The sequence below is a fragment of the Crocodylus siamensis genome, chromosome 10, assembly GCF_052110815.1.
Source record: "Crocodylus siamensis isolate JL-2025a chromosome 10, ASM5211081v1, whole genome shotgun sequence".
Taxonomy (NCBI): Eukaryota; Metazoa; Chordata; order Crocodylia; family Crocodylidae; genus Crocodylus; species Crocodylus siamensis.
The window spans coordinates 65079840-65102574 of NC_143404.1; the positions used below are offsets into that span (position 1 = coordinate 65079840).

General features: G+C 43.7%; 1 protein-coding gene across 1 annotated transcript in view; it reads left to right on the forward strand.

Annotated features, from left to right (window-relative positions):
• Positions 1 to 5095: 5095 nt before the first annotated feature.
• Positions 5096 to 22735, forward strand: part of VAPB (VAMP associated protein B and C) — a 44828-nt gene continuing 27188 nt past the window's right edge. The window contains exon 1 of the mRNA XM_090064277.1: positions 5096 to 5231. Coding sequence (XP_089920403.1) covers positions 5174 to 5231 — 58 coding nt within the window. The 5' untranslated portion in view covers positions 5096 to 5173. The remainder of the gene's footprint in view (positions 5232 to 22735) is intronic.

Consider the following 22735-nt stretch of genomic DNA (forward strand, 5'->3'; position numbering starts at 1 on the left):
TGGTTTTTGGTTTTAGTCAGAAAATGTATTTCACTATCTTTCTGTTAAACAACAAATTTACAGTCGACTTGGGAAATGAATACTGTACTGATGTTCTACCAGGTCATTTTCTTTCAATCCTTATGTATGTGGTTCAATTTCTATTATTTTCAGGTATCCTTTTGAGCATGTTTATGTGAAATGTTTAAAGGGAAAAAGTCAGTGTGTTTGCATAAAGGATATGATTCTTCTTTGGAGAATGTCTGTTCTTTTCCAGACAACCAGCACAGCACATTAGGCATGCTGGGGAAAAAAAGCAACTTCCCACATATTCCTGTATTTGCATACTGACTGAGAGAACCAAATGCGTAATGCATGATTTGCACATGCAACTTATGAAGAGACAACAACCCACACAGAGGCAAGTCCAACACACCATTTAGGGTAAATACCTTTATTATTCTTAGAGGTGTCTTCAGAAAATTCCAGCGCAGCGCTCCAGAAAGGAGTTCAGTAATCCCCAGGGTATTTATCTACTCTGCCTCCTCCTTCAACAATTTGCTAAAATCTTTCTGGCAATGTGGGACCTTGAAGTGAAGTGGCAGAAAATGAAGAGATGTAATTGATACATAAATTTTGTAAATAGCCTTGAATGTAAACAGCCCTGGAAACTTGATCCATGCACTGCTAAATATACATATTATTTGATTACCTGTTACAGATACCTGACAGACTATGTTCATTTTAGGCTCATAATTTATTTTACCTTTGGTAAGTAACATTGATTTCTTTTTTTTTTTAAGTATATAAAGAACCTGGAGGCAAACATGGATGAGCCCTCAAATCTGTGTGTGGCTTGAAGATACTAGTTACAATGTACTCTGTAAAATTAATAAACCCCCAGCATCCTTTAAAGGGTGGATCACCAAATGGTGGAGGAAGGTTTTGGTTTTGTTTAAACACACATTGTTCAGGCAGAAGGGGGATGTTTCAAGAGGTATAAACAGTAACTTGAAGGCTTGCTTATGCCATTTCTGTTTGTATACTCTTTTGGGGGGAGGGGTGTGTGTGTGTGTGTGTGTGTGTGTGTGTGTGTAATTTTAGGTCATTTGGAAGCCGCAAGTTTTACTCTGGTCTGGCCTAGGTTTTTAGTAACTGATGAAAGCCAGCATGTGCCTGCAAGTTTTTTGACTGATGGCCATGGGTGTGCTCATGGACATAGGATATCCGGCTTAAAAAAGAACAATCTGTTCATAATAATAATAATAATAATAATAATAAACCCCCAGAGGCTACAATACAAAGCAAACTCTTCAGAGCATCAACAAATTATTGTAGGAAGAACATTCCTCAAATAAGTTACCCTCTTTCTAGAACAATAAATTAAATTTCCTCTGGTTTCAAATCTTGTTAAATGTTGTATATTAATTTCTGCTTTAGGGTGGTACAGTAAATGAGAACCCCACAAATGATCATAATGGGACAAGGTAGAGAAACCTAATAGAGGAATACAGCAGGAATAAAAAAAAAATCCACATTGTCCTTTCATGACTATAGTTGACCATGTTTTCATTCATATGGAGAGGGAATTTGGGGGACTGCAGCACTAAGCTATCTCAGTATGTTATGAAGGCATTGGTGGAACTCCCCTGACTTCAGCGGTAGAGAACTGTGCCCATAACCATTGTCAGTTTGTCACCTACACTATATACTGAAAACTAAATACTAAACTACAAAAAATGTTCAAGATCAAAGACATCTCAGAACAAATGAAAATAAAAGAATGGACAGGTTCTGAGTATCTGAAGAAAGCAGAACAAGTCAGCAGCTGAAAAGCAGAGATGAATATAGACAAGAGCAGCTGAAGTGTTGAGATGTGGTATAAATACTGCAGACGTACTTGTGTTGACTTCCTCCGTGTTGAACATGATAATATAACCCTCTCACTTAGTGGTGTTGATTTTTCACATGCATATCAATGATTTTTACTGCCAAAAACTAGAACAACCCTGTCATTGCACACTCCACATCTTCCTAGTCCTGGATAAATCACTCGTGATTGTAGACAGGAATGAAAAATAAGATGTGTTATTCACTATCTCTTCACATGTATAGTATGCATCTGTATTTTGCACATCACACATGGAATTTGGACCAATGTAGTAACGGTGTAGCAGCCTGAAAAAAAGAAGTTTCTTGTGCACTTAGTCACCTCTCTTATGCTCACTAGTTTACCTTGTTCAGACTTATTCTAACACACAAATCCCTGAGCAGTCTTTGCCATCACTATTTATTTTTTAAATCAACCCACCCTATGTTTTCTCTTCATCTTGGCAAATGTGCAATTTCTTCTCACATTCCCATGTTGAAGGCCTAGCATAAGTAAAATTCACTCTTAAAACCAGTGAGATTTTTTTTCGCTGTATAAAAATGCCGGGTTTTAAGACAACTATGCTGTGCGTAGCTCTAGTGTGTAGCCCAAACGTGGCAAATCCCTGATTCAGAAACATGTATACCAGTATTTCCCAACCAGTGTGCCATGGCACAAAAGTGTGCCATCAGAAGTGAACTGGTGTGCTGCAGAATTTCGCCATGGCAATGAGCTATAAAAGATATGAGGACAGGGAATGCCTTAACAGGTGTGCAACAGAAAAAATTGATTAATGTAAGTGTGGCTTGGGCTAGAAAAGGTTGAAAAACACTGATGTACACCACAACTCAGAAATTCTTTAAGTGATATGCAGGTTTCCCTTGCCAGCCATGGTTTTCAGTATCCACACTTAATATTCTAATGTAGCTTCATCAAAAGCAACCTCTTCATCATTAGGATCCACAGTTATTTCATCATAAACTCTTTGGTTTTCAATTGTCTTTGGCACAGGCTTTGGTGGTGCCTGGTCTCCCAGCGCCTCTCTCTCCTTCTTCCGTTTTTTCTTATTTGCCAGCTTTTCCTTCCTCTGCTGCTGCTTCCAGCGCAGAAACATGAAGTGCCGCCGCTGCTTGTTCTTGATCTCGGACACGCTAAACGCGGGCGGGTATACGGTTTTGAGTAACCGTGGTTTTCTATGGCCATGCATCAGCCTACCACCTGCCATTTTTCCCATAAACCTTGTCTTGCCAACCACAGTTTTGCCAACCATGGGAACTTTTAGGAACCTGACCCCGCAGGGGTGAGGGAAACCTGTATACAGAAATCCATGGTAGTGGCTGCAATCCCTTGATTCAAAAATAATCTCTGCCACAGCTCATTGATGGCTCTTGAGGTGATTGAAGGGTCCGGTCCTTAAACCACAGACCTGTCCACAAGTTGCAGGTCTTTCCAGAGGGGAGAGTAAACCATAAGCTAGGTTTTCTTTCCTCTGCTCTTTTCTTTGCTCCAAGGGCAAGACCTCAAAATGGGCTGCTCTTTGGTTGCGGTACCATTTGAGTCCACTGACAGCCAGCTCTTTGTGTTGGCATCTGTTTTCTAGAGCCATGCTTTCAATGTGTCCTTGTAGCATTTCCTCTGGCCACCACAACATCTCAGGCCATTTCTAAACTGGGAATATATTATACAGGGTTTCCTCACCAACTGCAGGGGTTAGATTCCTGGAAGTTCCCATGGCTGGCAAATCCATGCTTGGTAAGACAAAGGCTTATGGGAAAAATGGGCTTGGGGACTTGAATATGAATAATAGAGGAATATACAGTGTATACAAATCGTTTTTATTTACCTTTAATACAGGGGCTGTCAACCGGGGGTACACATACCCCTAAGGGATATTTAGACAAGTCAGAAGGGGGATACTCATGGGCCAGTGGGGACGGAGCATGCCCAGGGTGCGGCAACAGCATCTCCCCGGTACATTTGCCTTTTTTCTTTTAAACTGCTCCAGGTATAAAGTCAGGAGGTTAGTTATAGATCAAAGAAGAGCCTCTCAAAGTGACCTAAAAATATAGGTTCTAATTCTCCAAGGGAATTTACAAAACTTTTCACAGCCAAGCCTATGAACTTCACTTCATCAACCTCCTGGATACAAAAAATCATGGACTCAGTATAGACACTGGATTTACGACACATGATAACCTGCCAGACATCTGACTCCCCAGGTACCTCTCTGCTGTTTACCTGCTACATTCATCCCCCTTCTCTCTCCCGCCCCCGCAGCCTGTCTGTCACCCACTGACGCCTCAATTTACATTTACTGACTGCCTGTCTTGCATGCAGACCAGTCCAGCCTCTGGCTGCTTTGCATGAACGCGTGCCCTGGAGGCGGGTGGGTACGGTGGGCTCCTGCAGGCGGTGCTGGCGCGGGGGAGCTCCCTCCCGTAGGAGGCTGCAGCGCTGTTGGCAGGGGAGGGTGGTGAGCGCCAACCAGCAGCCGGCGCCCCCCCCCCCCGGCGCTGCCAGCAGTGGCAGTGGCAGCCAGTGGCAATCGCGGACTGCCTGCGGACACCACCGGCGCTGCCAGCAGTCGGCGGTGCCTTTCCACGGGGGTGCGCTGCCACGCTCGGGGGTGCACGCGCCCCCCACGCGGCACCAGCGGGTTTTACTGTTCCTTCCGGCCGGGAGCAGCGCGCCCCAGCTGCGCCGAGCGCCTTCCTCAGCCCGGCCAAGGGGTTTTCAACCCGAAAGCTTGCTAAGAAAGCTGTTTTTCCAACTGTTTAAGTCGGTCGAATAAAAGATATCCGATGCACCCAAGGAGCCTTGTCCGCCCATGTGCTTAGACCAACACGGCTACAACCTACACCCCTAAAAACACAAACATGCTGGGTAACTTGGGTCCACTTTGGACCTGAAGGAGGCACGGGGGAGCCGAGCCCCCTAGGCTTGCAGAGCTAGGAGATTTCAGGCTTCAAACCCCTAAAAATACAAAGATGCTAGATAGCGTGGGTCCACTTCAGACCTGACGGAGGCAGGGAGACCCGATCCCCCGGCTGCCGGGCTTCAGACTCGGGGCCCGGCTGCGTACACCCCGCCCGGGGACACCCCCGCCTGCAGGCGCCGCGTGCGCGGGGTGCCGCAGCAGGCCCGCGCCGGGGCGCCCCTGTCAGGGGAGACGTCAGCGGCCGCCCCGCCCCGCCGTGCTGCATCGCCCCGCCCCCCGGCCCCGCCCCGTGCTGCATCGCCCCGCCCCCCCGGCCGAGCACCGCGGCGGGATAAAGCGTCGGCCCCGCCCCGCCCCGCCCCGCTGCCGCCGCCGCCATCAGCAACATGGCGAAAGCGGAGCAGGTCCTGAGCCTCGACCCGCAGCAGGAGCTCCGCTTCAAAGGTAAGCGGCGGCCCCCATCCACCCGCCGCCATTTTCCGGGGCCCGTGCGGACACGTCCTTCAGGGCCGCGGCCCGTGCAAATGGCCGGAGCCGGGAGGGCCCGACCCTCTCCCTCCCCTCGGGGACGTCTCGCCGCCGGGGCCTGGCGTCTCCGACTGCCTGAATCCCCCCCTTCCGTGGGGTCTGGGGGGGAGGTTTCCCGTGAAGGAGCTGAAACGCTGTGGAGCATGTGCAATGAGTTTCCCTGGGTGTGCGGGGGGGGGAGAAAACCTGGTCTTATTTACCGGTATTCCCCCCCCCTTTTTTTGTTTTATTTTTAAATTCAAAACGATATCCATGTCTACGCCTCTTCTTAAGATGAGCACCTTCCAAACGAAGCGGAGGAAGGGCTTCGTTGTTTTTGAGCACAGGCGATGGATGGATGGAGCGGGTGCGGGTGCGACGCGCTGTCCAGGAGGCTTTTACACAATCTGCCTCCCAGCCCTTTTTCCTTCAGGCGACAGCAGCAGGCGTCCTGTAACTTAGGGGAGCACAGCCCGCACGCCTTCTTCCCAACCTTTGTCTCCTTGGTATGTCATGGTGTCTCTCTCTCCCTCATTGCTCACATTTATTTGTCCTGGGAGCTGTCGTTTTCAGTGTGTGGATTCAGTGATACAGGGGTGTAGGTTGTAAGGACATCGGTGGGGTGGAATAGGATCTGAAATCTTTAATAATACCCTTGTTTGTGACTGACTGTGTTATTGTGGTCGTTGACCAGCACCTTGAAAATAACGTGGTAAGCCTCTCTTTTTCAGAGGGGCAAAATCAATAGCTCAAAACGTTGCCTGGAATGAATGTGTTTGGGGGGAGGAGGGGGTTAGGTTTTTTCTTTGCTGCAAGCCAAAGTATTTGCAGGTTGCCACGGTAACAGTGTCAAACACATTTTCGAAGCCAACTATTGCATTATATGGTAGTAATGTTAAAAATAACTTTTGGCTTTTATTGAGTGAGCAAAAATCCCTTCCAACAGACGTGTATAAAAATGTAGGGAGCTGGGCAAAAAAATTGACCTTTAATTGGCATTGACTTCTGAATGAGATTTATTATAATTTTGAATCAGGGGGGGTCTCTGCTTTTCTCTCATATGTACAAACTCCACGAATTAAAACAAGCAGTGTCTAGTCTTTATTGGAGTGAAGAAAGCTAACCAGAGGTTGACAAAATAATGGCCTTGAGGGTCAAGGGTAAACAGTCAGTAGTAGCTGAAGTTGAATCAACTAGCTGTTAGATCATTTCCTGTCATGGCTGCAAAAGTGACGTGCTTTTTAAAAGGAAAAGTGGCTTCTGAGCTTGTAGGTGTCCTTTGCCACAGACCATCCAAGAGATGTTTGGTATGCAAATAGTCATTCATTAGTAATAACTATCTCTTGCTTGTAGCCAGTTGGTTTAAAGAGAATAATGTATATTTATTCAGAAAAGGTGTATTTGTAATATTCGGAAAGTTGATTCTGCTCTGGGTAGGTCTCATGTGAACGTGGTTTTATAAAGCAGTTGTGAGTCTGCTGTTTTAAATTCCTCTTTTCAGAAACACTTGATACAGTTGAGGAATGGGGACCATGGGGTTCCTTTACAAAGGATTCGGTGCTTCCATAGGTCTTGGCATCAGAAGCACTTTGCAAATGCTAGTGAGGTAGGATTGGGGCCTCAATTTCATAATATCACTGTATTGGACATGAAGGTCTGTAACTATCACATAACTGAAATACCTCCACTTCTGAATCGAAACTCTTGTGAAGTCTGTATTTCTCAAATATATACAGCTCTATTTAAATGTGAAGACCAGAAAGTTAGCTTTTGCTTGAAAAAGGCTCCGCCATGCTGGGCTGAAATATCATGTTGAGAGAAGAAATATTCCCCAGTATGGGTGCCTAGCAGCTCCCACTTTTGGTAACTTAACACCTTAACACTTTGTTTTGGGAATCTTTTTTTTGAGACATTCTGAGACCTATTGTTTGCGACAGACCTTTTAAAATAATCCAGGGCACTACCTTTTTTTTTCCAAAATATTTTGGTCACATTTGGAGGGGAAGTCTTTTAATCAAAATTTTGACAAAGAAAGGGTGTTCACGTTGATCTGTTTTGGCAGAGATTCTAAAACTAGGCTCCCATTGCCACCAAAGTAGCAGCAGTAGCAAATGTACGTATTGTGCTGGGAATTCAGCTATTGAGAAGGAAAGGGGGGAAAGAGGCTTGTATGCTTCAGACACAGATCATAACCCCAGGAGCACGTGGCCTTTCTCCAAGCTGAGGACCCTGTGGGATAGGCGTTCTAGTCCCACTCCTATGTTGGTGTCAGCCAGTGTAATCCTGTAGGTCAAATAATGGAACTTTGTGCAGAAGGTGATGGAGAAGGTGGTCACAATTATACATCATATAAATGATTTTTTACCTTCTCCCAAAAAAAAATTGCATCCAATCTTTCCCCTACGCCTTTGTTTAAAAAACCTTTTTAGCTTAGATTTCAGAATGTGATGCTTGCAAGTGGGGAAAATAATAGATGTACTGTGTCTTTCTAGTCCTTAGTTGTGTCCCTTGTTGCATACATTTTGACAGTCTCTAATTTCATATTCATACCATTTCTTAAAGCACCTGCATCAACCAGTACATGGGATGAGCTCCCAAGAGGGCAGACTTAGGATTTCCACTGGGTTTAGATTGCCTGCGCAAAGCAGCATTAGAGAAATGATTGGCTTGTTAACGCTCCCAGTTAGAATTTGATTTGTATGTAACGGTTTAGGGGGTTAGCCAGTTTTGTTTTTAAATATTTTTAATGTTTTTGCTTCCTTTGTGGATTAAGGGATGCTGGGAAGGGCAAAGAGTAGAATCGGAAGTGTTATTTCAGTGAAATGGCCTGGATTGGTTAGTTCAGGTGTGATAACAGCTTTTTGTTGTGTGGCCTCCGGTAGTCCCAGCCTGATGACTCAGCAGGTAGCTATGGTGCTCCCCAACTGGCACACAGCAGTATTGGCAAGTGGAGGAGGTTAATATGTCTGAAGATAAACCAATGAGAACTATTTCCAATAGGAAATCACTGTTTCCTGTTTCCACTGCATAAGTATCCCTACCTGTGTGCATTCCAGTTCCATTTAACTTCATTTCCTGAAAAGGGCAGGCAGAAGAATAAGTTGGTATAGCCAATACTCTCCTTAATCAACAACGCTACTTTAAAATTGGCTTGAGGCTTAGTAATGATATTTCCAAGCTGCCACCTGTCATGGTTTCATATTTATCCTATGGGAATGTCTGTGCTGCAGTCCAGAGGTATGACTGCAGCTCATGTAGTTATACTCACACTAGCTTTTAAACTACCTAGTTCATGGCACTGTAGCTGCAGTGAATTGTAGCCTTTAGGCATCTACTGGAAGGTTTAGGTGGGTTTGTGCAGCCTTAGTTAGTGTGGTTAGACTCCTACCAGTACCTGAGCTGGTTAAGTTTAAGCTAGGTCAGGTATGTCTGCATGAGCAGGTATGTTTATAAAAATATGACTGTCTCTTGAACTTGAAAATGAAGGTCTGATCTTTTATAGTAGATGATGATTCAGGATTCTCAATTTAGTTGCTTGCAGTTATCTTCCACCACTTAACAAAACTCACCATTGTAACTGACTCCCATTTTGGCAGCTCTCAGCAGAGAAGTTAAGAATTGTAGAAAATAAAGACTAAACTGTCTGTTATCTCTCTTCCTTGTGGTCTCTCTACACTCAGGTAGAAGTGTCCTTAACTTTGAGGAACAGAACTTTGTCCTGGGCTATGCTATACCTGTTCTGTGGGCCAGTGTTGCCAGAAAAGACAGTTTTATGTCCCTACAATCTTATTTTTAACACCTTCTGAAATTTTCTTTTGCCCTTTAGGTATAAATAACTCTCATCTTCTCTGCTGAAAATGTATACAAAGCTTTCTTTAAGCTCTTAGAAAAACCATGAGCCTTTCTGGTATTTGCAGCATAATGTCAGTCTGTACTAGAATTTCTCTACTCCTATTTAAAGACTACTGTATAAATAGCTCTGCTACTCTTGCTGGAAAACTTATCAATCCACATTTTGCTTTAATTATTAATCAAGCCAAGTGGTTTATGCTTAAGTGTGAGTAAAACATTCATGTCTTCCTACACATTTGGGTTTGATTTTATTTAAAAATTACTAGGTTTTTTCCTTTTTGGTTTGTATCTAAAGAACAGCTAAGCCTTGTAAAGTTTATGCAAATCTAAACATGCAACCCAAATATCAAACAAAATTACTCCTTTTCTGCCAACACTTAAAGGTTTGCCATTCATGTTACAGTAACTCTTTCTGCAGTACAAATAAAATCATTAGTTTATTTTAACTATGTTAAGTGGTCATTATGGCAGTGCAGACATGGTACATCTCCTTGAATTATATTCTGGTTGCATCATTACTTTTTATGATTTTTTTTTTTTATGATTTCCTAATCACATGTCATTAGCTCTAATATCATGAAAAAAATTAGTAATGCTGAAGACAAAAGCTGAACGTAGAGGTAAGAAAGTGCATGGCAATCTTAATATTCCACAATGTGACTTATTTTAAAGATGAATGAAGTGGAAGTGCAGTGTGATGGAAGGGGCTGGGAGTGGGGATACATGGAACAGATGGCTTGCGAGAATGTATTATGGATGCATCACTAACAGCTCTATAGGTAAGGTACTGTGTGTGGGAGCTAGTTACCACAGTTCTGTGGCTTTGAATAGTTTATGTTGGCTAGGGAATCAAAAAAGGCTGGAGTATGAGTTGAGACTTTGAAAGTGGTTTAGAGGATTTAGCTGCTTTTTTTTTTTTTAAATGATAGATGTAGATGCATTCCCTAAGCTGTTCTGAAAACCACACTTTAAAATGTCATAGCCTGCTTCAGGCCATTCGGGCATATCTGTTAAGGACTTTTCAAGTCACTTTAAACTGATTGCATCCTAGGAACAGTTCTTGAAGTAAGACATCAATGGGATTAACATGACGGGGGTTGGGGAGGAGAATCTCAAATATTACAACCTCCTGTCAACAATAAAAATGATCACAAAAAATAGGGAGACCACTATTGCACCTGCATAATTGTTATTCCTCAACAGGCTTTTTTCTTTTTATGTATTTTTGTACCTCAGCCTAGTCAAATGCTTGACTTACTTGTTTTGAGGGTGAAAACACATGCATGCAAAACCTTCTCTTCATAATTTCCATTTCTTCTGCTGCAACCTTTGATTGGTAGCTTATAGCTCACTGAACATTTATAGTAACATTTTAAATGCCTTTTTCAAAAGCTGTTTATAGTGGAAACACTTCTGTGCTTTGCGCTATGGAGCCATTACAATGATATAAGAAAAGCGGCAAGACCAGGTTCTTGGGGAAAGGAGGGGATGCCTGGCAGTGTTGTTTGAGATATTTTCTACAATACCAAATAGAAATCATATCTGTGAACAAGAAACATGGGGGGGTTTTAGTGTAAACTTGGATGAATAGCATCTGCCCTAGTCCTAGAAATTCTGCCATCAATTAATAATACAGCCCAAATATAACAGAATAGTGGTCAATCCCAATCATCCCCAAACTGATATAACAGCCCACTTGTTTTCTAGCATTCCCATTACTTCAACCCCTGAATGAGCAAAATTACTATGTCTGCTCAGTTCTCCAACTCCTCTCGGCACCAGTTTGGGAGAATGTACTTTGTTGCATGCTGGGAGAGGAGCAAAGGGGAAGAGAAACAGAATTATTTTATACCTGGCAAACAAATTTCTAAGTTGAAGTGCCTTCACAGAGAATGCCTAAGTGCTGGCAGCAATATTTTTTGTGCTTTGGATGTTATTTAGTAGGGCTGTGCAAAACAGCACCGTTTCGTTTAGACTTCCATTTACGGGACACTATTTAGTTTTGTTTTGAAAGCGCTGGTCCGTTTTTAGTTGAAACCGTTTTGCTGTTTTGATGTTTTGCCCATAGTCTATAATGGGAAAGTGTGAAACTGCCTATAACTGTTATTTTTTGGCAGATTTGAATGAAAACAGCAAGCATGGTAGCCCCTGCTGAAGGCATGAAACCTGCCAGGTTTCAAGGAGATGGTTTCAGGGGTTTCTGGGAACAACAGGCAAAATAATAACTTTGTGAGGAGCAGCACAGTAGTACCAGCAGAATCTCAGGCAGCCAAACTGACAGAGCCTTTCTTTCCTCTCCTGCAGGAGCTTCTCCAGCATGTGTTAAGGCATGCCTTCACTATGCCCCCCCCCCCACTTTGTTTCCCTGCAGCAAGCCCATCTTCAGCTTCAAAACCTAAAATATTCTGAAACTTTTGAAACGTTTCAACTGCCCTCACTTCATTTTGATTTAATTGTTTCGGGCTTGAAACAAACTGATACAGCCAGCAAAATTTTGCATAGCTCTAATATTTAGCTGTAGCACAAAAGAGAAGTCATCCCTCTGGTTCTGCACTGGTAATGGCTGCTTGGTGGATTTAAGGGGAGCTCTATGAGAACTCAGCTGTGGTATAGAGCAGCTTCCAGCATGATGTTGTTTTCCCCAAGGGAAGCTATCTGAATACCTGTTAGTCTTTGGTCATAAGCACCTGGGAATCTGTGTAGATCCCCACATTGCAAACTGTGGCAGACTGGACGTGACAGAAAATGTGAATGGGGTATCATTTGTGCTGCCAGCCCTTCAGAGGCCATGAAAATCTGGCAGATTTGCTGTGTGTAACTTGCCTACAGATCCTTCCATTAAAGTGTTTAGTAACTACGTTAAAATGCATTGGTCTAATTAGTTTGTCTTTCTAATTATAGACTAAAAATAGTCCTCTTGGGCAGATATTCCATTAGATTTCCTATACATTTTATTGGAAGGAGGTCTGCAAGATTTAGTTATAAGCCATTAATGTGAATGCTCAGCATTTTGCCAAGAGGGCAAAAGGAATAATAACTAGGAGCAGTCCTTGGATTCTCCAGAATCTATATTTTAAAATGTGTATATATAATTTCTGAAACTTTTGAAACTTTTTAATATAAATTTAGGCTTTCTGGTTGCAACGTACTGGCAGTTTTCCTTGGAAAATAAACTGGTGTATTGACCTCACTTTGCAGCGAGATGAAATGAACCAAAATTTCATGTGAATCTATGATATGCCTTTGAGTTGTTAACATCTAGCTAAGGTTGAATTCTACATAAATGCACACCCTGTAGAAACTGGCCTGGAATTATGTTTTAATGGTCATAAATTATATATTTTGGGGGTGTTTAGGGCTTTTTGTTTGTTTTTTGGAAAAACAGGTACTTCCCATCTACAGTGGGAAAAGTTCCCCTCTATCTTCTTCTTGAAGCTTGATATGACATGATGAAGTCTCTTTTTTTTTTTTTTTTCTTTTTCTTTCTCTCTCTCATTTTCTCTTTTGAGCTCTTTATGAAGCATTGTATAAGGCTAGTGCACATCAAATAAGCAATTTCTACAAATGTCATAACTTAACTTTACAGAAAACTGAGTAATACAAGTTCTTGGGTTTTCTTGGTTTTTGCCTTTCTTGTAAATGTTGCTTTTTGTTGAGCTGAAAACAATGGAGGAATCAAATGACTCTTGCTAATTCTGCCCACATCTTACTGTCATGCTCATTGTGTGCTATCTCTCACCATATCGGTCTTGTTTGCTCCCTGCTGTGAACAACTAATAACTATTGAGAGAACCTCCTAGTTAGTACAATAACAAGGCTCTCTCTTCATTTTTGTCAATGCACTTGGTTGTTGTCTTTGAAAGCTTTTATTGGATAATGTTTTAACAGCTTTGTTTGTCTTTAACTATTGTCTAGGGCTTAAAACTTAACTTTGTTTTCACAGGGAGGCCTAATCTTTCATGCTATGTCCCTGCCCCTGTAAGCCAAATTCTGTTGTCTGTAATTAAGCCAAGCTTCCATTCCCTTAAATGGGGATCTTTTTGGATTAAGGGCCATTGAACTGAATTCTTTTCCAGGGAAGAGACTTTAATGAGCATTCTCATCATCCATAGCACTTCCCTGTGACCCTTCTTTGCTGTTCTCCACATGGTCACCAGTTGACAGAAGAGCCACCTTGCTTGATTTTTTTTTTTTTTTTTTTTTTTTTTTGGTTGGTTGGTTTGTTTTTGGGGGGGGGGTTTGCCTATATACTTTAGTACATAAGCAGAAAACTTTCCAAGTTGAGGGCAAGGCTGTGGCTCTGTGTTCTCACTTCTGTCCAAACATTTAATTTGTAAATCTGTTCTAGGCCATCTCTTTACTGAGATGCATGCATGATTTTTCTTCTGTATAAGGCTTGTAGGGTCTTGTCTAATATGACCAGCATAGCTGTTGATCTTGAAAGCTTGTGTTTTTCAGACAACACTTTACAAAATGGGGGTTTGTGCCATAAACTCCAATAGCTGTTTCACTTTTGCTGCTACATGAAATTTTCTCCCCCTGTGACAGACCTATGGCTATTACCATGTGGACAGGAGATGAGTGAAGTAATTTGAGGTTTTATGCTAACAATGCATTCTCAGCCGAGTCAGTCCATCCTCTTTGGGTTTATCAATTAGGTAGAGTATTGCATCCAACAAATAACTCGCCTAATTAAAAAAAAAAATTTAAAAAAAATACATAAATTGGTCCTGCTGTGGCATGTAGTACTTCATCCCACATTGTAGCAACTACTTTATTAATAGAATCTCTTTTCTAAACTCCTGTGTCTAGCTCTTTCGTCTGCAAACAAAAGTCCTTCCTACCATAGTGCTGTGGATTAAAGGCGCTATGGCTTTAAACTTAATCCTGTTTTCTCGGTCAGTTTCTACAACGGGGGGGGGGGGAGGGAATAGGGATGGAAGTGTGGTTTTAGGCCTAATAATCCAGCTGTCGATTTTTATATAGCAAATTTATAAAGGTTCTCTAAGTGTGGGACACAATAAGGAGGGACATCATTGTTTCAAGGTCTTGTGCAAGTCAGTTCTGCTCCTGGAGAGTTTATAAACCTGGGAGCATACTGACTACCTAAGCCGGGCTTGTCCAACATGCGGCCCGTGGGCCATCATGCATCCCGTCAAGCCATTTTCTGAGGCCTGTGGTGCTGGACAGGAAACTAAAGTAAACACGGTTTACTTTCATTCCTACCCCTTGTCCCTCCCCCAACCCCTCAGCAGCTTCCTAATGGCTGCTGAAAGGCTGGGGAAGGGACAAGGTTCCCACACACGCTGCATCAGCTTGACGTTGCTGACAGTGTGTGTGGGAAGAGGAGTAGCCATGTGACACTCAGGACAGAATGAGCCCAGCTGGAGCAGCAGGGGCTCAGCTGCACTTTCCTCCTACCTGCAATGGTCAGTCCTGAGCGGCGCACGGCTCTGCTGCCACTTCTGCTGGCTGGTGCCGACCCAGGTGGGTCTGTCCCATCCGAAGCAGCATACAGCTGAAGCTGGCTTCCCATGTGCTGCTGGGGACAGGAGGAGCCTGGCCAGGTTGGCACCGGTCAGCATAAGTGGTGGTGGAGCCATGTGCTACTCGGGACTGACTGGCACAGGTAGGTGGAAAATGCAGCTCAGCCCCTGCTGCTCTGGCTGGGCTCGTCCTGTCCCAAGCGGCACACGACTGCGCCGCTGCCTCTACTGGCCAGTGCAGACCTGGCCAGGCTCCTCCCGCCCCCAGCAGCACGTGGGAACCCAGCTTCAGCTGCTTGCTGCTCTGGATGGGACGGACCCACCCAGGTCAGCACCAGCCAGCAGAAGCGGCAGCGGAGCAGCGTGCCACTCAGGAAAGTGCAGCTGAGCCCCTGCTGCTCTGGCTGGGCTCATCCTGAGGTTCATTTAATGTTTGTAAAATGCTTGGAGAGCCCCGCATATATATTTTGCATTTCTATGCAGTGCATCTATTTCAACTTATTTGGCTGGCACCTTGGGCTGTGTGTTTTTTTTATTTTTCCAAAGCCGAGTCAAAAGACCAACTTCCATTAAAATGAGTGGGATTTAGAGGGCTCCAAATCTTTTATGACAACTTTTATAACATGTCTGTCTACCCCATTTTGCAAATCTCAGCCATAGTTTGGAAGCTCAGCCAAAGAACATAAGAGCATAAAAAGTGCCATGCTTGGTCAGCCTCATGGTCCATCTAGCTCAGTATCCTGCTCTGAACAGTGGCAGAGGTGGATGCTATGGAGGGAGGGTTTTGAACTGTTTAGACCCATTTCATTGACACTTCCTGCAACTTCATTGGTGTCAAAGGTCACATGACATCACTTCCTGATGTGATGCCACTTCCTGTGAGGTCTTTGAATATGGCTCACTAGCCCACTAGGTGATTTTTAAGTTCATGATCTGGCCCCACATTCAAAAAGGTTGGACACCCCTGACCTAAGCAGCGCTCTGAAAAATTAAGTCTTCATTTCTTATCCACCACTAATTTAACCTTTCACTTACTGCTTCTCATATCATGCAACTTCTCAGCATTGTCTGCATTTTTCCCCAGTGTTCTGCTGAAGTTGAAACTGCTTGTTTTTCTGTTTTACTCCCTCCACTCGTGAACATTTGAAGCAATAATAACTTAAAGTCAGCATGCACAGGATTAGTTGACTTGCATCAGATAGGGAGCAAAGCTCTAATTTCAGTAGGGTTATATATAGCCTCAGTAGGGCTCTAGGTACCTGTGTTTACTATGCCAGTTACAAAATTGTTACGTTCTGCTCACAACCAGGCATAATCTTGCACTTCCCTTTTCTAGGTATCCAGATAACATCTATGGGGATTACTTTAGTGCAAAGCCTGGAGGTTGTTTACCATCATGCTGTCTTTGAATTCTGAGCTCTTGCTCAAATTAACTGTAGGGGGGAGGGAGAGGGTGCTATCTAGTTGCTTCTAGTGATGCCTCTTTATTCTAATAACTAGATTCCCAAACCATGCAAAAGCATAGCTTGCATTACTTAGAAAATTAGAGTTGGAAGGCATCTCAGGCGATCATCTTGTCCAACCCCCTGCTCAAAGCATCCCCAACTAGATCATCCCAGCCAAGGCTTTGTCTAGCTGGGTCTTAAAAACCTCCAGGGATAGAGATTCCACAGCCTTTCTAGGTAACCTGTCTTGCTGCCTTCCTAGTGAGAAGTTTTTTTGGATTTTTTTTTTTTTCCCCCTAATATCTAACCTAAACTTCCCTTGCTGCAATTTGAAACTGTAGTGCCTTGTTCTGTCACCGGCCACCACTGAAGTCTGTCTTCTTTGTAACTACCTGTCACACAGTTCTAGGAAAGACTTCTAGAACGGATGTTCTCAAACTGTGGTCCATGGACCGCCACTGGCCTGCGAGCTCCATTCAGGTGGCCCACAGAAAGGTGAACTATGGCTAAAGCTAGCAAACATTGCGCCCAGCTTCCCAGAGCTTGACTCAAAAAGCAGGCAAATCCATTGCATTAGAAAGGTAAGACTACTGATCTTAAAATAAGAGTTGTGTGCTTTGATTTGTAGGAGGGGAAAAAAAAAAAAGAAGCTTATTAAGTGGTCCGCTGAGACCCTCAGCAATCTTCCAGTGGTCTGCGGGGGTGGGGAAAATGTTTTGAGAACCACTGTTCTAGAACATAAAATTCCTGGGTATTTTTGTTTTGTCTTTTTAGGTATTGACTAGATAAACTTATTAAATGACTTACACTGATTGAATGCCTATCCTATTAACAGTGTGTGGTTCCCAACCTTTAATTTCACTTTAGCCATTATCTATGCTCAGGAATTTAATTTTACACATTACATCTTTAGAAATGTTTTCAAAGGAGTAACAGTACTACAGTTGTTAAGTTTCATATCTATGTGAGCATACTATGTAATGGTAAACTTACTGAACCTTGTTCACAACGGCTATTCTGCTCCCCCTCCCCTATGTTCGGTACGTTCCATGTTCTGTGGTGGAGACATCTGAATACATAAGATTTGAATGGTGAGAAAAATGTTCCTCCCAGAAAATAAGACAAACATGGCCAAGAAAAAAAATTTCTGTGATAATTCCACGAAGATTTGACAGACTGCTCCCAAAATATCAATTTTTTTGGTGCTTTTTAAATGTAGCACTGACTTCAGGAACCTGATAGCAGTGATACTGAGAAACTTGCACATTACAACTCTCATGCTCACTGCTCCTGGAGAGAGCACTTCCAGACCAAAAGGGTATCTTTTATTTTTGGCATCCTTTAAGACCTTGATCACAATCACTGAGAGGGGAAAAAAAAGTTCCAATTGTGGGGTGAGCTTTGTCATGCGCTTCTCTGGAATAAGCTGTTTTCAGTCCTACTCCAAGGTTACTGAATATGATGCATTGGACTGTTGCTGAACAAGGTGTGATTTTTTTTTTTTTTTTTTTTTTTTTTCCTTTTTCCCCTTCCCCTCATACTGAGCACTAAAGACACCAGCACAAGTTGTAGGTACCTGGTGCTTCTTTAACACTCCTGATATTCTGTGAACAGTCTGTACCATGAACTACAGTAAAGAATGCAACCTCTGTTCTTCCTACTTCATCTTGTTTTAAGGTTTTAGATAAAAGAAACTAAAAGCTTTTCTGTCCATGCCATGTTCTTTTCAAATAGAGTTGAATGTATTGGGAAGCCCTGCATTTCTGTTGAACTCTAATTGGGGAGAAGAAAAGAGAGAATGCTCTTTTGGCTGTTCTGAAATACATGCCCCTTTCTCATCTGATAAATGCATGTTTGTATGTGGAATAAATAATATGAAGCAATTCATCTGGCGTGCAGTTCTTAAAGGATGGTAAGGCATTTTCAAAACAGATTGTGGAACTAGAATCCAGCCAATTGTGCTGTCAGTCCTTTATTTACTTAAAATACACTTTGTGTACACATAGCTAAGCTTAGGACATGGAAGTTAAAATATTTATCCCATGACTTTGACTGACTAATGTTTGGATGCAATAAAACTCAAAAGAAGTCAGACTAGAAACCAGTAAGTGAAAACTTTGTTAGAAAAATACTTTGAAGGACATGCTCTTTTGTCTCATTTGGCAGACTTGAGTGTGGCCTCACACTTAGCAGTTAGCAGTTGTTGGAACCGTGAAGTCACTTGACACATTCTGAGGATATAGAAGGCAATGGGAAAAAAATATACTTGTATCTGAAAAAGGTTTTCAATATTTTTTTTTTTCATACTTGTGGTTTGTTTTTCTTCCCTTCCATCTCCTCCATCTTGTATGTGTCATGGTCTTGGCAAGAATAGACTGTGCCAAAAGAGACTAGAGGATGACCTTGATTAATCCATCTAAATAATTTGGCATCTGGATTGTATAATCACGTTAGCTGCTTACATATTCTTCTTTCCTGTTGATTTTGAGTTGCTGTTTTAAAACTTACGACATTTTTCAACTTTTTTCTTATTCCTTCCTTTGTTTCCCCCTGGGAATTGTCACTTTCCTTGGGATTTTTTTCAGGGAGGTCCCATATCCAGTATGAGGAAAATTGGAAGTATCAGCTATCGGCTCTTTTTGGGTAATGTGGCTGATAAATGCTCTGTGCATGCGTGCAGTGCAGTGCAGCACATGAGCGGCTAGGTCCAGCTGGTAAGTCTTTTGTGGGGGAGGGAAGGGGCGTGCAGGGGGGTGTACACTTGAGCACAGAACGGAGCTGCAGCTTATCTGGGGGATGTGGGGAAAAAAGTGGGGTGGCTCCTGCACACACCTGGGAGGGCAAGGTAGGTGTGCCCCCAGATCTGTGGGTGGGGCAGGCTGCTGCTGAGAGCTGAGAGGGGAGCCGAGCAGAGCTAGAACCATATTTTCTACCCCCTGCACCGCTGCCACCTGGCACAGCCCCCTGCCAGGAAGAGCCCAGCACTGCCCCCAGCTCTAGCCCACAGTGGCAGCCCAGCCCACTCTGCGCACACATCCAGGGGGCACAAGCCCCTCCATGCCCTCCTGGTATGCATGAACCTGTGGGAGCCCCCGCAGCTTCTGGATGAGCCATAGGGCAGGGCATGGGACCAAGCTGTCTGGCTGGGCAGCGCCTGCCTCCTTGCCCCAACGCCAACTGTGGGAGCCAGGTTTCCCTCCATCACTGCGGGGGCCTCTGTCTGCACTGTCCCCGCCCCCCCCCCCAAGTGCCTCTTCCCTTTTCCTGTAATGGACTTGCCAGCCAGTCACCATTCTCCACACTGTGGAGCTGCATATTGGCAGTTGGCTCAGTATAGGCCAATATGGCTCATTTAAAACTTGACTGTTGGTATCGGTCCAAAAAATCACTGTTGGTGCACCCATAATAGTAACCCTCTTCCTTTCCATCCAGTTATGGCCAGTTTCTAAAAGTTCTTCCTTTTTGATCTAGTAACAGATCTTGCTGCTTAGTGGGGAGGGGATTCATAAGAGCGTGGCTTTAACCGTTTTAACTTTGCAGGTATTGAAAGACCTTCTGCCTCCCATTCAGGTTTCAGTCACTATGCTGCAATACTAATCTTCTCAAAGTGAAAAAGGAAAAAAAAAAAAATCATCCATGGCCAGTCATATAGTACTATAGTGCCAGCATCCTAAGTGTCCGGTTGTCATTTGAGACCTGTGCTGTAAATTCTGGTATCAATCTATCTCATCAATACCAGACTTCCTGCTGGTAGTGAATCACTGTGTTATCCTTCCTGTACCAGCAGTTTCCCAGACTCTGCTACCAAGAAGAAGTGAGTATGCCTCACACTTCTGCTATGTCAGGTGTACCATATAAGGAGAAACGCCACTTCCTCCTCAACTTGCAATGTTGGAAAGCTATTTTACTGCTGGGGTCCAGATGCATAAATCCTGCATTTCTGCTAAGGACGCTTGGTTTCATTACCATTGCTTTTTTCAGTTCTAGATTTGGGAGTAACCCTGTTCTTTTCATAGACATTTGGGCTGGAAGGGACCCCGGAGGATCATTGAGTCCAGCCCCCCTGCCCCAGGGGCAGGAAGTCAGAAGGGATCATAGGATCCCAGCAAAGTAAGCATCCAAATGTGTCTTGAAGATGTTCAAAGTGGGTGCTTGAACCGCCTCCATCGGCAGGCAGCCTATTCCAGACCTTGGGGGCTCAGACAGTGAAGAAGTTCTTTCTTATGTCCAGCCTGAATCGGTCACAGTGGAGTTTGGTATGTCCCAGCACAATCCATGGCTCCTTCAACTTATTAGCACCTTCTGGTGTTTAGTCTGCCCAAAGGCCAACATTGGTGGCACCATTCCAGGCCTACTACTTCAGAGTAGCACTTCACTCCAAGGTAATTAAGAACCTGCTGCTGCCGTCAAAGCTTTGAATCAGGTCCAGGAAGAGTTACAAGTTGACTCCACTGTTATGTCCCCCATAGCCTCTTATCTGAGACCTGGAATATCGTTATATGACTTGTTTTGAACAGCTTTTGAAGAAGAATGGCAGGTGTGCATGCTTGTGATCTAAGGGAAAGTTGTCGTATCTTTCCTGCACATCTTTGCTTGTCGTCATCATGCTACATGCATCAAATAAAGCTCAATAATGAAAACCTTCTGGACCCTGAGAAGTTACTCTGGCAGGTGCCAACTTATAGCTCTTCCGTCTGTGCAGTGTTGGATACAGAGTCAAGTAGTTATCTATGGATCCAGCTCCAGAATCTGTCATTGAACCAAGCTTCAATCTTCCCACACTTTTTGCCATGGAACAAGAATGCTGAAAACTTAAATTTTATTTGGGTGTAAAAATGACTCTTCTGCAAGATGAGATGACTACCCAAGCTATACTACACTTCTGATTTCTCTAATAAAATCCCACAGTTACAAGAAGAAATTTCTTTAATTTGAAGGAAACAGGAGTAGTCAAAGGAGGAAAATCCAGTGGAACCTCAACCTGTGTGAAGCAACTCCTCGCAAGCTAGATGGTGTCTACCTTCTCCCCACCAGGTGATCTGGAGTTGTATTTGTCTCTTCTCTCATCAAGATCCTTCTGATGGATCATTCTCTTGTTCCCTGCATCTTGGCAGCCATCTCTCTCTTTTATTTCAATGGCACTTGGAGTATCATAATGACAGACCATTTGTAGGGGTACAAGCACAGGGACATTCCATTTAGATCCACATATTTTTGTTTGTTAGGCTGTCAAATGGGAAGGATCTATGACAGCAGGAAGTAGTTTCTTTTGGTCCTTGATTCAGCAGACTGTTCCAGCAGAATTTGTGGAGTGAAGGGATGTTTTCCCCCTAAAGAAAAAAGGGGGACTGGCTTATCAGTTCTGGAGAGCAGACAGGCAAACCCCTTTGTGTGCTGATTTTTGAATTTCAGGATGGTATGAGCACTGTGGCAATCCCTTATCCTCGTTCTTGGATCCACACAGCAGGTCTCCTGGAAGCTGCAAGCCTTCAGGATATGTACTTGTAGAACCATATCTTCTCCCCATAAAAAATGGCGAAGATATTAAATTGGTAATTGCTGTCATCAGTGCAGTAGTGGATTCACCAAGTACCTGGTTGCACTAACAATCTACCTGAGAGGTTATTACTACAATCGGGAGTGAGGAGGCAATGAATACATGGCTCAACAACTGACTTATCTGAGGGATTTCAGTAGATCATTAGTAAGCACATCTACACATGCAGTTAGTTCAATACAATAAACTGTGGTGCAGTATACACCAATATTTATTGCTCCCAGACTTCATGTTTGCACATCCATTCAGGACTGCAGCACATTTGAGCTGGGTCAGAGCAGCCCCAGCTGGCATGATCTGGTGGGATCAGCTTGCCACCCCAGGGCTGCTCCAGCTTGGCCCAATGTGGTGTGGAAGGGGTGGCTGGGGCATGAGGGTGCTTCAGTGTGGGGACTAGCTGGCAGGCAGCCCCCACACTGAAGCACACTCGTGCCCCATCCAGCACTGTCAGCATCTGCATGTGTGTTGCGGCACACTCAGTGCAGCCATAAGATGTTTTTTACAAGTACTAACCTAAGTACTATGGTGGCGTTCACTAGTCTACTGCAGCCTAATAGTGCTACATGTGTAGATACTGAAACTTTTTACCAAGGAGCTAGTTGGGCAACTCTGCAGTAAACTTCTCATACAGACATGCCCAGTGCGTTCAGTTTTACTATCCATCTTCCTATCTCCTTGGGGTTCGGGTCAACAAAGAAAAATTGATTCTTCTAGTTCCTGGTCAATATATTTAACAACAGCTTACCTGCCTCAGGAAAGATTCAACTATATGATTATGCTGCTGATGGATTTATAAGCACATCCTCAGACTTCATTGAGTACTCACCTTGGGTCTCCAGGCCATAGAGTTCTCTATAATGCAACATGCCAGACTTGCTGGGGTTTGAAGTTTAATTTCCAGTATTTCTGGGATCACTTGTCCAGGTGATTCACAACCCATTTAGTGTGCCATAGGATGCTGAATAAATAGGGTGATCATAACAATTTGAGGAAAATCTGGAGGGGGAGGAAGGAAGGGCAGAGAAGAGAGTGGCAGTGTATGCACGCACGCAGCCCCAACTCTGCAGCTTCCAAGAGCAGGGCTGGGCAGGAGGGTGCGTG